The 17311-nt window shown below is 46.1% G+C and overlaps 1 protein-coding gene across 9 annotated transcripts in view; it reads right to left on the bottom strand.

The window, feature by feature from the left end:
* The window catches only part of CMPK2 (cytidine/uridine monophosphate kinase 2), a 31072-nt gene extending 14954 nt beyond the window's left edge, over positions 1–16118 (bottom strand). For 8 of the 9 annotated variants that reach the window (XR_014234832.1, XR_014234833.1, XR_014234834.1 and 5 more), the window contains exons 1-4: positions 15315–16118; positions 13799–13913; positions 12662–12863; positions 5972–6205 (exon numbers count right to left, since the gene is read on the bottom strand). Coding sequence is in view for 1 of the 9 variants with exons in the window: in XM_082356924.1 (XP_082213050.1) it covers positions 2753–2870; positions 5972–6205; positions 12662–12863; positions 13799–13913; positions 15315–15989 (1344 nt within the window). In the remaining 8 variants the exon portion in view is untranslated. Of the gene's footprint in view, positions 1–1203; positions 2871–5971; positions 6206–12661; positions 12864–13798; positions 13914–15314 lie in introns of those variants that run through there. The other variant, XM_082356924.1, reaches the window with a different exon arrangement.
* Between the last annotated feature and the right edge of the window lie 1193 nt (positions 16119–17311).

Here is a 17311-nt window from a genome sequence, read left to right as displayed (position 1 = left end):
CTGTGAGAATTACCAAAACGTGACACAGAGGCACAAAGTGAGCAAATTCTGTTGGAAAAATGGTGCCGATGGATTTGCTCAACACAGGGTTGCCTCCGACTTTCAATTTGTAAATAACTGTACTGTGAAGCTCAGTAAGGCAAAGGGCAACAAAACAAGGTGTTATCTGTCTGTACATTATGAAGCACATTATGTAGATATGATAAAACATTTCTATGTGCATCATTGATCATTTCCTCGGTATATATTCCAAAAAGATACCAGGGTCTAAACATTTTTAAGATGCTTCACAACTGCTTCTAGAAAAGAGAGACAGTTCACAGAGAGAAGAGTCAGCAAAAAGGGGGATTCTACTGTAGAAAATGGAACAAACAAAATGAGCAAAAAACCCAGACACCTGCCACTGAAAGGGGAAGCAAATGGAGAAGGTGGATATTGAGCTTTGTGCACAGAAGCTGTGCCCCCAGGTGGACACGCCCTCTAGGATGGAACTCCAGACACTTCCATACCCATTCCTTATTGACTTTTCCTAAGTGAAGGCCGTCCCCATTCTCCATCTGCATAGTGCCACCCTCATCACTCGGTCCCCAAATGCTTCACCACCATCGCTGAGTACCAAGCAGGTTAAAAGGAGAGAGGGACACCCTCCCCCTGACATTCCTGATGTCCCTACTGCTCACAGGAAGAACCTGTAGGTGGTCACTTGGCCACTCCAGCTGTAAGGGAGCCTTGGAAATGAACTCATAATTCTTGGCAGCGTGTCGGGCTCAAAGTTCTATGGCTGTGGAAAAGATGAAGAATAAATATTTGGGACACTAAAGGTCTATTACAGGAACAGAAACACACCTGGTAATGAAACAAAGCCAAGCAAATGATGCCTTGTCGTCGGTTTCTGGGTAGGAGGCGCTATCTGTTCTTGTACTCAGTAATCTTATCCCTATTACAGTGTATAGAAGCAAGTGTACGAAGAATTATTTCTTATTGGATTAGGGAAGAAAATCCCTTTAATACCTGCAATGAGGAAGGAATTGCACTTTCTTGAAATTATGTTTAAAACAAAACAAAAATGCCCTCCTCTTCCTCTGAAAGCACTTTGACCACAAATTCACACCTTTTCACTTCTTTAACCCCAAATCCCCTCCTGTACAAAAGCCTCATTGGGGAGCCCCTTCAGGAAAACCAACACACACTGTGACAACAGCATAGGTTAGAAAATCACAGCAAGTTTATTCATTGGCAAGAGACATAAAGAAAGCATTAAATGTTTGTGTTTCTCGGCTGCCAGCATAAACTTTTCAAAATGTTTAAAGTGAATAACACCAATAGCATAATTAGATATCACATCTTAAAGAACCCAAATGCAATTTATCAGCTTTAAAAAATATTTTCAACTGAAATTACATATGTACATACATTATGTATAAACTACCTATAGTTGTTTTGAAAAATAATATGATAGAGTTAATATAAACTTTATTATAATTTAAGAGTCCATGTGATAAACCTGTTAATGCCATAAATTTAATTATTTTGGGGAAATGTCTTCTTGAGACATTTCCCTAAATTCACAGATTCAATCTATCTTAGAACTGGAAGGAATTTTAAGTAATCACCTGGTTCAGTCAACTCCTTAAGACAAATGAAGAATCGCCATCACTTTTTAGATCAAATTACATGATGTTAAATGTCTCATCCAAGGCCCCATAACTATTAAGTTTCCTCTTTTCTCAGCTTTTTTTTTCTAGCCAAACAGATCTCAATGCTGATTTCATGTGTAATCATAAGACATTCAAGTGCAAGATAATTCACTGAGAAATCCCATTCCAGGATCCACTGTGCTTCCTCAGTAAGATAAATTAAATCTGTCTGATGAAAACACACAACAAGCATTGCGTCCAGCTTCTTGGCTTCAATTCTGATTAGTAAAGCACAGCCCCTACACCGAGGACAAACAAGACGTAAACAGCAGTATAAGTACGTTGCTGGATTCGCTAACTTTAATGCATCTGCTTCAGTGCAAAACACTCATTCTATCCAAAGCCATGTTTTCAGAGGAAAGAAGAGGAAAGTAAATAAGCAGAACAGAATCCAAGGACTGTTGGTGTGTTTGTATTCAGAGCATCTTGGGTTGGCCTCTCAGGGGCTGTAAGCCTCAGACACAAGTCAGATGCCTTCTTGGTCAGTGTCCCCCACCCACAAGACGGGTCTGTGGGAGGGTCTTCCGACAGCCGGGACACATGAACACGTTCTTCGGGAGTGGTTGGCTCTAAGAATCGGGGCTGAGCTCACAAAGACGGAGTGTGGCTGGACTGGGAGGAAACCAGCTCCGAGCACATCCTCAAGATCTCACCCGGGAGCCGGCAGTGCAGGCGTGGGAGAGGCTGGAGGAGCTTCTGTTGATCTGGAAGGTCTTCTTGGTTGCCTCTGTCCACCTCATGCTTTCTAGGGGAGACACACCTTGGAAGGATCTGGTAGGGGTGTAGTTAAAAATCTGTTCCAAGAAAACGTTTTTTATACTTGGCAGAAAGCGATCACCGTCTCTCACTGGAATGTGCCCCGTCTCAGTCCCGATGGGTCCATCGGGCAGAAGTGAGAACAGTGGTTTAGGTAAAATCGAAATGTCCCACCTTCTGCCACACGACAAGCTCATGCAGCTGAAATCTGGGAAAACTGCATAACCAGTCGTGGGCTTAGATGTATCAAACAACATCAAATCTAGTAAAATGTGTCTCCTGGCCCAGAGGAACTACAATTAATTGCAATTATTTTGGATCTCGCTTAACACCATCTGGAGGACCTTTTCTCGTGAAGGGCTGGCATCAACCAAGTGGCAGCCAGGGTTCTCCATCCGCTGGTAGGACACTTCTACCCTGGAGACAGGCAGAATGAAAAGAGTTGGCCCATTTGCTAACACGGCTCTTTACGCAAATGTTATTTTCCTACCATAATACAGACAGCTTGAAGCCAGGTCCCCATCTGGTTTACCGCACTTCCGCCCCCCAGGCAACTCGCTTTGCATACAGGAGACATTCGATACATTTAGTTTAACAAATGAGAAATTAATAATAATGTTTAATAGCTTGCATTTACTCAAAACCTTTTATCTGCCAAGCATTAGTGTCCTGCATGGTCTTCTCATTTCATATTCAGAGTAACTTCAGGAGGAGAATCAATGTCACCCACCCCCATTTTGCAGAGAAAGGAGCAAAGGCTCAAAGAGATTAACTAAGTTTCCCAATGGCAAATTTCTCAAGAGTCTGCGCCCTGAAGGATTTCACACAAGCCAGAGGTCCTTGGCCTATACATTGTTTTCACTTAGGAGTCTTCTACAATTGCACTAGAATTCTCTCTCTCTTTCCAGTGTTAGCTAGCCTTGGTGTGTACAGAATAGCTGGGGCTGATTTGAAACAGGAGGGAATTGGGCAGGGCACAGCCTTTGAAAGAATGACATAACCCGAGGACATGACATAAACTGATTAGAACCAAATGGGCCCAAGATGGCGGACAAGTCAACTTCCACTAGCCCTCAGTATACGCTCACTGTGACAAATCAGCAAGCTAAATGACACACCCACAGGCGCCATGACATTTCCAAAGTCTACCATAAGGATCAAAAAGTGGGTGGTGGCCCAGTTCCTGGAAATCCACGCCCCCTCCTGAAATAGGTGGAATAATCCTCCCACTCATTAGCCTATGAAATTACCCACCCCTATAAAAACTGACAACTCCATATCCTGGTGCCTTTCTCACCTTCTGAGATGGCCCACAGTTTGACTGTGGAATGTGTATCTCTCTAAATAAATCCACTTCTTACCTATCACTTTGTCTCTCACTGAATTCTTTCTGTGACGAGACATCAAGAACCTGAGCTTCATTAAGTCCTGAAACCAGGTGTGTGATCTCAGTTGGAAGACTGTGGGTTTTGGCCGGGGTCGAGTCCCAGCCTCTTGGGTTCAAATCCCAATCTGAGGTGCACGGTTTCAGATTATATGACCAAAGCTCTAGAGCTCTGTGGTTAAAACAAGCACCCGGACTCAGCCATATAAAAGAACGAAACAATGCCATTTGCAGCGACATGGATGGACCTAGAGATTGTTACACTGAGTGAAGTAAGTCAGACAGAGAAAGACAAATACCATATGATATCGCTTCTATGTGGAATCTAAAAATAATGGTACAAATGAACCTACTTACAAAACAGAAATAGACTCACAGATGTAGAAAAGAAACTTAAGAGTTACCAGTGGGTAAGGGGTGGGAGGGATAAACTGGGAGATTGGGATTGACATATATACACTACTATATATAAAACAGATAATTAATAAGAGCCTACTGTATAGCACAGGGAACTCTACTCAGTGCTCTGTAATGACCTATATGGGAACAGAATACAAAAAAGAGTGGATATATGTATACGTACAACTGATTCAGTTTGCTGTACAGCAGAAACTAACACAACACTGTAAAGCAACTATACTCCAATAAAAATTATTTTTTAAAAAAAAGTGCTCAGAGTAGATGGTGAGAAACGGAATATTTCCTGCCATTATCAGTAAACAAAGGATGTCACAGTCATCAGCGATTGCAGCCACCACAGATGGTGAGCTGGTGAGCCCTGAGGGAACTCAGGAAGGAAACAAAGAATACCGGCCATCTAGCAGCCATCAGACTGCAGCCACTCCCTAAGGTGAGCCCTGAGGAAACTCAGGGTGTGAAAACACAGGACACTGGCCCCAGACAGCTGAGGTGTGTTTCAAAGGAATGATTTCCGTGAGCCCAGACCTTTGCATCTTCCCATACACAGAAAAATGCTAAATTCCTTAACTTATCTGGTTTTCTTTAATTAACAATAATCTTTTGACGTTCAGACTACCTGTCCTTTGTTGCAAAACTCTTATGTGTCCTAGCTCTCCTGTCACCTCCTCCGAGCAGTTCTCTCAGGGTTACTTGATATGCTGCCTCCCGGGCCTGAAGTCCTAAAAATTCCCGCCAAATGAAACAGAACTCTCAACTTTTAGGCTGTGAATATTTTTTCAGTCGACGATGGTCTGGGGCCATAGCTCTGCCTCACCACCTACCAGCTAGGAGAACATGCCACATTTCTTTCCCATCTGTGCCTCCGTTTCCTCATCTGTGAAGCGAGGACGGAAATAATGCCTTCCTTGCAAGTTTGTCGTGAAGTTTAACTGAATTAATACCAACCAGTCAATTCTTTGACATGGTTTCTCTGCACACAGCTGAGTGGTTAATTATTTATGTTATAACAGCATTAAGTTAGGATAACAGTGCTATCATTGTTTATTTATATAAACAATTCTGTTTTGGCTTTTCAAACTAGTCCTACAGAAGTGATTTAGTCAGCCGAGAAGCAGTAAGCTGGTCCAGACACTCCTGCTATTGTGTTCATGGCTTTCTAATGAAAATGAAAGCACTGCCTTAAAATCAGAAAGGTCTTGAGTTTAATCCCGTTCTACTACTCAGTAGATATGCAAGGTGTAGACAAATCACTTAATCCTTTGAGCCTCAGTTTTATAAACTGTGAAGTACAGCTAACATTGTCCTTGCAAGGGTTACAGAGCCTCAGAAGTAAAATGCCTGACACACGGTGAGCCCCTAACAGGTAAAAGTCACTGCGAGGCCGTCAGACGGTGCTCGTGACCATTCTGTTACGATGGCCCAGAAAGGTGTATTGTCTCACTCAGGTTCACGCCGGTGCTGGCACAGCCAGGGCTAGAAAGACTAGGAAGGGGGTCTGATCCCCAGTCAGATATCCTGTGGCTACAAAACCAACACGCAGTGGCCCCATGGAACAATCCCACTGAAAGGAGTGAATCTAACTTGGAGCACACTGCCTCTCAGGTTGGAAAATGGGAACCGTGTCATGTCCTGCACTTTACCAGAGTCAGTGCTGTTTCTGGATCGTCGCCACAGCCAGGGACCCCTGCCCCTCACACGGCATCGGGACACCTACTTTTGACGAAATATGCTGTTGGCCTCCAGTTCAGCCTCCTCCTTGGTCCTCTCCATGCCCCGGCCCTCGATCCTCTGCATCCTCTCCTCGGGACTCACGGTAAGCAGCAGGACCAGGTCGGGTTTGAGCAGGTCCCTGGGCCACTGGTATATAGGGTGATGGGCAGGGGGCAGGTGCTGGAGGCCCCCACTTACCTCGGTGGCTATGGTGTAGGTGGCCGTGCTGTGCCAGTACCTGAGAAGGAAAGGGGTAGTGAGTTCCCCGTCTGCAGAGGAAGTCAAGGGAGCACCTGAAAACCAGCTGCTGGGGACGTTGAAACCAGGGATGGCTCTGATGAACTTGTCCTAGTACCGTACACATTAAAGAGTAAAACTAAATCTTATTTTTTAAAGTATTTATAAAATGTAAAAATAAGTTAAAATCAACAACCACAATAAGAATCTAGTGCACACCACCCAGAGCTCCATTTACTCAGTTAAAACTGCATGTATTGTGAGACTACTCTGTTGCCTTGGCCCTGCAGAATGCTTTCTTTTGTGATGGCACGTTGGCATGGGATGGTAGATTTGTTCGGTAGTCCACTGGTATTTAATGCTGTATCTTGGCCAAACAAAAATCTGCAGGCCCATTCAGCTCCTACAATGTTTTAAAACTGAACTTGCTGACAAGACATGGAAACAACCTAAATGTCCAAAAACAGAGGAATGGATAAAGAAGATGTGGTACATATATACAATGGAATACTACTCAGCCATAAAAAAGAATGAAATAATGCCATTTGCAGCAACATGGATGCAAATAGAGATTATCATACTAAGCAAAGTAACTCAGAAAGAGAAAGACAAATACCATACAATATCACTTGTATGTGGAATCTAAAATATGACACAAATGAACCTATCTATAAAACAGAAACAGACTCACAGACACAGAGAACTGACTGGTGGTTGCCAAGGGGGCGGAGTGGGGGAGGGATGGAGTGGGAGTTTGGGATTAGCAGATGCAAACTATTATATATAGGGTGGATAAACAACAAGATCCTACTGTATAGCACAGGGAACTATATTCAGTATCCTGTGGTAAACCATAATGGAAAAGAATATAAAAAAAGAATGTAAATATAAATGTGTATAACTGCATCACTTTGCTGTACAGCAAACATTAACACAACATTGTAAATCGACTTCAATTTTAAAAATAAATAAATAAAAAATTAAAAAATTGGACTTGCAGATGAAATCCACATTCTAGGAACCCTGGATAGGAGGCCTTTGTCTTTCCCAGCTCTCCAGTCATCTAATTGCATCTGCATGGATCAGGAAGAGAAATAAACCCAGATAAAATCTCTGAAACTCTGTGAATGTCCTCCCTGAGTGAAGGCGGTCACTCTTGACCGGCTGATCTTAAAAAAAAATGCTTTGAGGAGAGGAAAAGAATATCACAACCATCAAAGAAAATCAAATCAGCCCGCTCTTTCAAAAAGCCCAATGGCTTTCTACCACCTGCCAGAAAACATTCAGCCTCCATCTAAGACACAAACACCTTCACAATGTGGACCCAGGCATGCTCTTTCATGGGGGTCTGTCTTCACACTTTTCCTCCAGCTGGAGTGAGGGTCTCAGGCAGCAAAGTGCCTCCTCTTCCTTCTGCACGCCACGCAGAGGAAGCCCCCAGCAGAATTCACTGTTTCCTCCTCTGGGCTCTCAATGCCCTTCATACTCAGCTCTACTGAAGGACTTATTCTAAATTAGAGCCAGTTGGCCAGTTGTGTACAAGTTTCTCTCTTTCATCTCCTCCATTAGATAATTCATTTTTTAGTCATCTCTGGATTCCAAAATCTGAAACCAGCATCTGGCACACAATAGGTATGCAACTAATTATGTTTTTTGGATGTAGGAATGAATGAATTAGAATTATTTTATTGATTGGCATAGTTTATTATACTCTTGCCCTGTTCGTGTCATATTCCAATTTTAAGTGACGAAATGCAAAACTCCAAATCCAGTATCAAAGGACTATCACCTACAAAAACATTTATGAAACAATTATAAATATCCCAATGTTGAGAGGCACCCATGGCCCCACCCTTGTCTGTATTTTCAATTTACTGCCTGTACTGTTTTAAAATCCTAAATTCTTAATCACTTTAGATTTGAACTGCTTTTCACAGTGAAAAGGACATACTGGTCCTTTATCTACAAAATAAATGCAGAGTGTTATCCAAGCTGTGTATTGTTTTACTCTCTGCCACCAACTTGCTTTGTGTACATTGGTAAGTCTCAAATTCCTCTTCTGGAAAATGAAAATCATGAAAGCTTTGTTTTCCTCCCATAGTTTTTACAAAAATAGTCAAGTGCTTTTTAAAAATGTATCACACTTGAATTGGGAGATTGGGATTGACATATATACACTAATATGTATAAAATGGACAACTAATAAGAACCTGCTGTGGGCTTCCCTGGTGGCGCAGTGGTTGAGAGTCTGCCTGCTAATGCAGGGGACACGGGTTCGAGCCCTGGTCTGGGAAGATCCCACATGCCGCGGAGCAGCTGGGCCCGTGCGCCACAACTACTGAGCCTGCGCGTCTGGAGCCTGTGCCCTGCAACGGGAGGGGCCGCGATAGTGAAAGGCCCGCGCACCGCGATGAAGAGCGGTTCGCGCACCGCGATGAAGAGCGGTTCGCGCACCGCGATGAAGAGCGGTCCCCGCACCGCGATGAAAGAGTGGCCCCCGCTTGCCGCAACTAGAGAAAGCCCTCGCACGAACCGAAGACCCAGCACAGCCAAAAATAAATAAATAAATAAATAAATAAAGTAGCTATAAAATTAAAAACAAAAACAAAAAACAAAAAAAGAACCTGCTGAATAAAAAAATAAATAAAATAAAATTCAAAAAAGAAATGTATCACACTGTCATTATAAGGCAATATTTAATTCTTATTGGACACTAAAGCTGCATCATTTCAAATTATGATGATACAATACAGAGAATACTGAAAAGAACAAAGGTGAAGAATTAATTTGGGGGCTGATCAATTCTAATATCATTCATTCTTCAAAGCCCTTTTCCACCTCCAAAAGCGTGGCCAGTGTAGCTGCTAGCGCCTTGAATTCTGCCTGGGGGCATTCCTATGTATCACCTACCAGACTTTTAATCACTTACAAACTTGTACTTTCACCTTCTCCACCAGATACATCTTGTCTCCCAAGCTGAATAAACCCAAGCAGGTCCAGGTTTTCTTCTTCTTGGCAACAAAACTACAATTTGCGCTGCATTTTACACATGCTCCGTGTTCACTGAATTAAATACTTAGCTGTGAATACAGAGGCTGATATCATCTAAATGTAAAAAGCCTTCTTTATTGTAGAAAAACCATCAGCAAGAAGATTTTTAAAGGTAATGAGGGTGATTAAGTTGCCAACCTTAACTGCAGTCACAATCAAAAATTACTCCGTCTCCCTTCTTTTTTCAGCCAGATGATGGTGTTGTCTAAAATGGATTTCCTTAAAATCTTTAAACATGAACAAAACCCACCCAGACAACAAATAACTGCTCTTTTCTTCTCATCTGACAAGGTGATCTAGCATTATCTCTTTAAAGAAACAAAATTGCAGACAATTCACAGACATAAAGAAGAAAAATCGGGGAAGAATGGGAGCCCTGTTTTGCAAAGCCAGAGTTCTCTCACTGACAACACTCCTGCTCATTTTAAATAATCATACCCTCTGGCCATCAATTTCAGACTCATTATTTAGTATTCTCCATTCCTGCCATCAGGGAAACCACATTAGTTCAAATCAAATGCAATTTGTTGACACATTATACATCACTTATATAATAATGCCTTATATTTTTATAGCAATTTGCTGTTTTCAAAGCACGTCCACCTGCATCAACTCACTGGATATTCATCACAAGTCTTTTAATTTTTATTCTGTATTGGAGTATAGTTGATTAACAACGTTGTGTTAGTTTCAGGTGTACAGCATGGTGATTCAGTTATACATATACATGTATCTATTCTTTTTCAAATTCTGGTCAGCAGGGAAGGGATAAAGAATATCATCATTGAACAGATTAGGAAATGGGATGCAGAGAATAAGTGTCTACCTACATGCAGAAGCCAGTACTGCCCCAGGATTTTTGGACATCTTAGGAAATAATGTGCCTTATGAAGTCACACTTTATTAGGAAAAGCCTAGTCTATCTCCTTGAAATAAAGAGAGACTAACAAATATATATATATATAAATATGGTAAATCCAGGGACTTTAACAATAGGGTGAAAACATCCCACAGGTGAAGAAGTCCCACAAAGGAAAGCAATGTCTTACCCTTGTCTAGGATTCCTTGTAACTTGCCAACTTTGAAATCACTATCTTGCCATCCCCAAAGTTAAGAGTACCCACTGGCATTATAGCTTAGATGACAGCAAAGGCCTTCTAACTAATTTTTACGGTTTTCATCTTCCCCACCACCACACACTTTTTCTTAGTTCCAGTCACCTTTCCCCAGGCTTCCCACGCCTCAGACCACTCTGCTTCTTCATCCCATAAATATCAAGCCCCTTGCTTTGGGGAAGGCAGATTTGAGATGTATTCTGCCGTCTCCTTGCTTGGCGGCCTTGTGAATGAACCCTTTCTCTGCTGCAAACAAGAATCTCAGTGTTTGGCTTGGGGAACGTCGAACCTGGTTTGGTAACACACATGGGCACCAAAGTTGTGTAAAAGAATGGTCACGGCAACAGGGACGATTCTCACAGGTGGCATGAAGGAAGGCAGATGCAAATAGCAGTCAATGTCTACCTGCCTGTATAGACAGTTCAGGAACAAGCAGAACTAATCTCCGGCGATGGAGTCAGGGTCGTGGTTCCCACTGGCGGAAGGATGGGTCGTGACTGGGAGGGAAGGATTTACAGGGTGGAGTAAGGTTCTAAGTCACGATCTGGGTGCAGGTTGTACTTGAACATGTTCACTTTTTAAAATTCCTCGAGATTTCCATTTATAATGAGTGCTCTTCCCTGAACACTTGTCAGACTTCAATGCAACTCCTCATCTTTCCACAAATAAGTAAAACTGCAGCAAGAACAAGACGTACACTGGAGTAACGTCAAGGACGAATCCAGCTGCAACTGAAGCCCTTGAGTACTCCCCACCAACTGCATTTCTCTCTCTTTCCCAGGGGACAGCACTCTCCTAAATTTGGTGTTCAACATCTTTCCATCCCTTTTTTGGTATTATGTTCTGTATTATTTTGCATGTGTTCTACTGAACATCTTTCTGCAAGTTGATTTCTTTCCTTTGAAATTATAGTTTTGTAACTTAGGCACATTGATGCATCCTACAAGAGCATATGGCTGTTTGGTGCTCCATGTTATAAATATATGCCAGTATTACTTTACCGTTTCTTCTGCTGATGCCTTTGGTTTTTCAAGTTTTTCAATATTATGAACAAAGCTGAAACAAACTCTGTATTTCTTCGGGAAGTGGAAGCAATCTTCTCAAATTGCTCCTCAAGTCACCCTACAGGTGCCCACTCCCACCAGCACCACGTGAGTTTCTATCAATCTACATCATCTCCAACTCTGGGCTTTCAGACTTTTCTAATGAGTTCTCACTAACCTGATGAGAGTAAAACGGGCTCTCATCGTCGTTTGAATTTCCATTCCTAGTAGGACTTGCTTGCCGTTCCCTTTGTCCATTTTTGTAGCACTTTTAAGCTATTTCTTATATATGAAATTTCAAAATATAACTCAGCTTCTGTCACTCCATTATCTGAAACTTCCCAAAGGCCCCCCTCTGCACTCAGAATAAAATCCACATTCTTTATCACAGCCACAGACCCTGATGACCTGTCTCTGCCTTTTTATCCATCCAGAAAGCAGCCCCTCGTCCACATGTTTTCCTCAACAATGGCCTGTTTCTAGCCCTGGAATGTGTTCGCATCTTCCCGTCTCTACACTTTGCTCTTGCTGACCCCTCTCCCACAAAGCTTTACTCCAGGATTTTCAGGTGTGTCTCTCTTTGGTCATTCAGAGCTCAGACCAATGGTACCCCCTCACGCAGGCCTTCCTAAATCACATCTAGTGGGGGGTTAGCCATCCTCCACTACACGACCTTGATCTCTTTATAGTATTTATCACTCTCTGATATTACCTTATGTATCTATATGCTTGATTATTACCTTCTCCTTCAACAGAATGCTTGCTCCATGAAAGCAGGGCACTGCCTAGCTCATTCACCACCGAATCCTCTAAATTGAGAACTGTCTTTGGCAAATGGTAGATGCCCAATATGTGTTTGTTGAATAAGCCAATAAACAAATGAACCACTGAAAGCTTGATTTGTGAAGCAGAGACTTTTGTTAATATCCCCCATATGCTATTTCTAGCTCTGTCACTTTGGCAAGTTACCTAACTTTTCTAAGACCCGTGTTTCTCATCAGTAATTTTAGTATCCGTGTAGTAGTTGTTCCAGATGTTAGTATAGTATGTATAATGTCTTTAGCAAAATGCCAGCCAATGGTGTGATTAATAAATCATAGACATTATTCCTGTTATTATCATAATACACTTTGTCTTAAACACTATTGTGTACTTGCATGTATATGTACACACACACACACACACACACACACACACTACTCATAGGTTAGGAAGAAAATGTCGAATTCAACGCATCTTTATACCCACCTATCTACAATCACAGGCGATTTGGTAGATTCTTTAGCTATTTCAGAAGCCACGATATAATTGCCCAAAGAGTAAAAAGCTCTTCTAATGATAGTTGGTTCATCATCAAAGACTTTCCTCCACTGGCTGATGCAAGAGGGTGGTGACTTCAAGAGAACAGCCTTGAGTGAATCTGAAACTGACTGGGTCACAGTGGTTTTACCTGCAGGTCGGATACAAAATGCAGCACATCTTAACCACAGCCACCGTATCACTCCCAAAAGTTAACATTAATGTCCGAGCAAAGACATTCTTTCCACCTGTAACCAGAAAGAGTTGATTAAATAGTACAATTCTTTACAAAAAGTTGCCAACCCTTGGGAATTCAGGATTCCTGTTTGGTGTGAGAATGCTTGAAAGAAAAAAACAAATGGTCACCTCGTTTACAAACTAATGATAAACTCTGCTATCAGCTTCCAGGAACTCCCTCCTCCCATCACGCCTCACCTGACACAGGAAGGAGACTCACAGGGCACCACGTGACCCTGGGGTTCTCCCAGATCCACGCTGTCCTTGGGTATTCCCTGTGGCCCTTGGAGCCACCCTTTTCCTGCTGTCGTGTGTTGGACTAAGTGTGGGCACGCCCTCTGTACTCTGACGCCTATTTGGCAGCTCCAAAGGCTTCTGCCCTCCGCTCCCTAGTTCGTCCGCACTTTGTTTCCACAGGGGCCTCTGCACTGCCTGCAGTTCCTGGACACACCTGGCCGGTTCAAGTCCCCAACTCCACCCTGCCGTTTCTTCTGTCTGGAGGCTCTCTCCTGCCTTCCTCACCCAACCAACTCCTGTCCTACGGAAAGCTCAGTCCAGGATCCATCCTTCCAAGGTCTCCCGGACCGTGACTGCCCCTCATCTCCCACACCGAGGCTGTACCCAGTGCCCTCCCATGTTCACCGGAGCACCTGAGGCTCCCCCCACCTTACGGGGATGGATAACGGAGGTTATCCATCTTTGTGTCCCAGGCCAGCCTTGCTCCGTGCCTGGCACACGACAGAGGCTCACAGGAGGCTTATGAATTGAACCCTGTATAAAGTTTTGTGTGTCAAGAATTGTCTATTCCTACAACCCACTGCCTGTACCTGGAAGGTAATATTCTCTTACCTGTGGCATCCAGGCCTTCAATGACAATAACGGGGAACTTGCCCTTCTGGACCTGCTCTGGGCACTGGTCAACCAGGTCCAGCACAGCCCGGGCTTCGGGAATGAAGGATGTACACTGTAAAACAATGTCCGTGCATCAGCAGCAAAGCAACGGAGCCTCGGCAGAAGCTCTATCTAATTGCTGAGAAGAAGACTGCACAATACTAATAAGGCATAAGCTATGTTTGGCACCAGGCCAAAATGTGAAGTATCGTGAACCCGAGAAAGGGCTGGATTGCTTTATTTCGTACTGCACAGCTGAGGCTCAAAAAGGCCGTAACTGTCGGCATCACCCAGCCTGCAACTCTCATGGACCAGCTTCCCCCAGAGGAGGAAGGACAGAAAAGATGCATAACTGCAGAGCAGTGTCACGTAGCACAGTGGAACCATGGGCCCTGTGTGTCACAAATGTGGGAAATCAGCCACGCTGTAGGCTCCAAAGAAAGCAATCAGCATCCTGTCCTTTCCTAAGCTCTTGGGGGCTCAGAAGAGGGGCAGGAACTGCAATCACCAAGCTGGTAGGGCAGGGTCTCCAGGGGATTCCAGGTTTTGAACTGTGCATGACCTCATGTGAACTCACAGCACCTCTACAGAGAGGCCCAGACATGTATCTTCTTCTAACGTGCTTACTCTGAGCAAGGCAATAGTCTAAGTGCTTTCACAGTACTAATCTGGCCACTGTTGAAGATAACCCTGTGTGTTACTGTTATTAACCCCATCTACGGATCAGGAAAACCAAGGCAAAGAAGAATGTTTAATAAACTTACTGCAAGTGACAGGTAATAAATGCCAGAGTTCGGATTCAAACCCAGGTCTTGCAATCTTAAGCACTCGGAGATGCTATCCCAAGGCTCATACAAGGTATCTAGGACCCATAGCCCAGCCTAGGGACCTGCCCAGGCTGCGCTCAGGCAGAATCTTCGCTGTCCCGCACCAAGCACCTCTTGTGTGTCAGATGTTTCCCTGTCCTAACACTGCAAGGCAGGTATTTTACAGATGAAAAGGCACCAAGCAACACGGAGTAGCCGAGTGTCTGGGTGGCAGCCAGTAAGCAAGCAGGCACCGCTTAATCTAAGTTTCTTAAACCCCCAAGCTCATGCCCTTGCTCTACACCCCGACCTCCCAGAAGAGGGTCATCACTTTCAAGAAGGCATTGCTTTCCCCGTACCCAGCGCCACCCGCCGCCCCCCCCTCTTCGGGCACCGCCAGCGCGGGAGCCGCGCCGCTCCTGTTGGGATGTCAGTTACCCCCATGGGGTTGGGGGTCCCTGGCGAGCAAGAATCTGGAAAGAGCCACGGTGTCTAAACAGAGGCTGGCCCACCGGCCACCTTCACCACCAGATTTGCGTTCGGGAGTAAAGCAACTCCCCGGCAAAGGGAGGTCTGCACAGGCCAGCCCCGCGGAGAGCGCACGGTGGTGTCCGCTTCCCTGGCCTGGGGGATCCACCCTGAGCGCTGGCAAGGGACCCAACTCTTACCGCCTCCAGAACGGCGCGGGCGGCCTCCCGGTGGGGGAAGACCCCGGAGCTGGGCAGGTCCGGCACCACCGGGTGCAGCGCGGGCTCCGGCACGGGCACGACGCGCTCGCGGCCCAGCTGCCGCCACCCCTGGCCGTCCCGCCGTTCCCACGGGAGCTGCCACAGCCGGCAGAGCGGGTCGCCGGAGAACTCGGCCAGGCTCGGGCGCGGGGCCTCCGGGCAGGCGTCCAGCAGCGCCAGCAGCGCGCTCCGGGTGTCGGGGCTGTCGCGGGGGTCGCGGAGCAGGAAGCCGTGCTGCAGGCCCCCCGCCCCGCCGCCCGGGCGGTAGAACAGCAGCCGGCGCAGCTGGCACCGCCGGAAGGGGCCGCGCCGCAGCTGGTGCAGCAAGCGCTGGTGCAGCCGGGCCGCGCGCACCCGGGCCGCGCAGCCCGCGCCCCCGGCCTCCGGCACGCTCAGAGAGTAGCTGCGGCCCGGGGGGCCCAGGAGCGCGGCCACGCCGGGGTCGGGGCGCGCGTCCGGGGCCTCGTCGCCCACTGCGAAATGAGCCAGGGTGCAGCCGGGCAGCTCCAGCGCGAAACAGCGCGGCGGCGCCATGGCCCGACCGCAGGCCCCGCGCCGCAGCCCCGAGAAGCGCGCGAGCAGCAGTGGGGCGGGCGGGCGGCGGCCGAAGACCATGGGCGCCTCCCGGTCCCGCCCCGCGCGTCGAAAGCGAAACCCGGGACTCGGCGGGCGGCGCAGCGGGGAAAAGCGAAAGCGAAGCGGCGGCGGCGGCGGGAAGCGGGCGGGGCCCTGGATGGGGCGCCCTCCCCGGCCTCGGCCTCCGCCTCGCCGCGAGGTCGCGCCGGGAGCCGGCGGCCGCCGGGAGGGGACGCCCGCAGGGGCCGGGCCGCAGGCTGCCGCCGATGGGGACCCGCGCTGCGATCGATGGGGAGCGGGCAGGGGGCGCCAGGCCCCGTTTGAATAATTCCTCGGTGCTTGTGTGTGTGTGTGTGTGTGTGTGTGTGTGTGTGTCTCCCCTGCGCCACCACGCTCACCGGCTCTTGCTCGCCCTCGGGTACCGCCGACGCCTCACCTGGACTCGCCTTGCGGGCCCCGCAGACGCGGCCGCTCGCGACCCCAGCCCTGCGCCCCGAGCGCCCTCCCCGCCCGCGCCCGGACTCCAGGCCTGGGAGCCGCTGGAGCGTTTTCACCCCGCTTTGCACACGCTTTCCCCTCTTTTGCAATTAACCCCTCCTTTTGCTGATTCTCAAACTGAGAAGTGTCCCCAGACTGGCACCTCTAAGTTGCCTTACAAACGCCAAATTAAAGTCGTGCACGCAGCTCCAATGAGACAGCAGCGTGATGGCTTGGAAGCGCCTTATCCGCCAGCGGCCGGCGTCGGATGTATTGCCGCCTTTGTGTAGTAAAGCAGCATTGACAAGATTATTTGGATGTTTTATTTTGTTTTTACTCATTGACTGGTATCTTTGAAAATGATTGTCCAGCAGACCCAAAAGTTAGAATTGAAACAAAGATGGAAAACATTAGATGAACAGAAAGCATGTAGTTATGATTTAATCAATTATTAATTATGTGCATTTAGCGTGGGATTAAGTTTAATTCTGAAAGAAAAACCCTTTTTGATAGACATGAACTATTACAGATATGTGGTTGAAGTATGGTTAACAGGCAAGGAATAATTCTGAGATTAAGATTTTTTAGCTCTTTGAGAACAGGATCATTTTTATTCTCTATGAGCAATTTGACTTTTGGACATTTAGGGAGCAGAGATGTTGTCACCTGTGTGGAACATAAGAAAATAGGAAAAGAACAAAGTCCTTTTTGTTCTTTAGGACAGGATTGCATCCTCCCATGAGCCTTTCTTGACATTTTTTCCATGACCCCACCCCACCCCCAATCATATCCGCTCTTAATTTAAATTTTCCTCTCCATTTTCACTCACCCTGCTCCTTACCAGGAGATTGTGAAATTAGTGACACTGCAGGATCTGGTCTCGG

This window comes from Balaenoptera borealis (genome assembly GCF_965194805.1).
Source record: "Balaenoptera borealis genome assembly, chromosome: 15".
NCBI classification, from domain to species: domain Eukaryota; kingdom Metazoa; phylum Chordata; class Mammalia; order Artiodactyla; family Balaenopteridae; genus Balaenoptera; species Balaenoptera borealis.
This window is presented reverse-complemented; position numbering and strand designations above follow the sequence as displayed.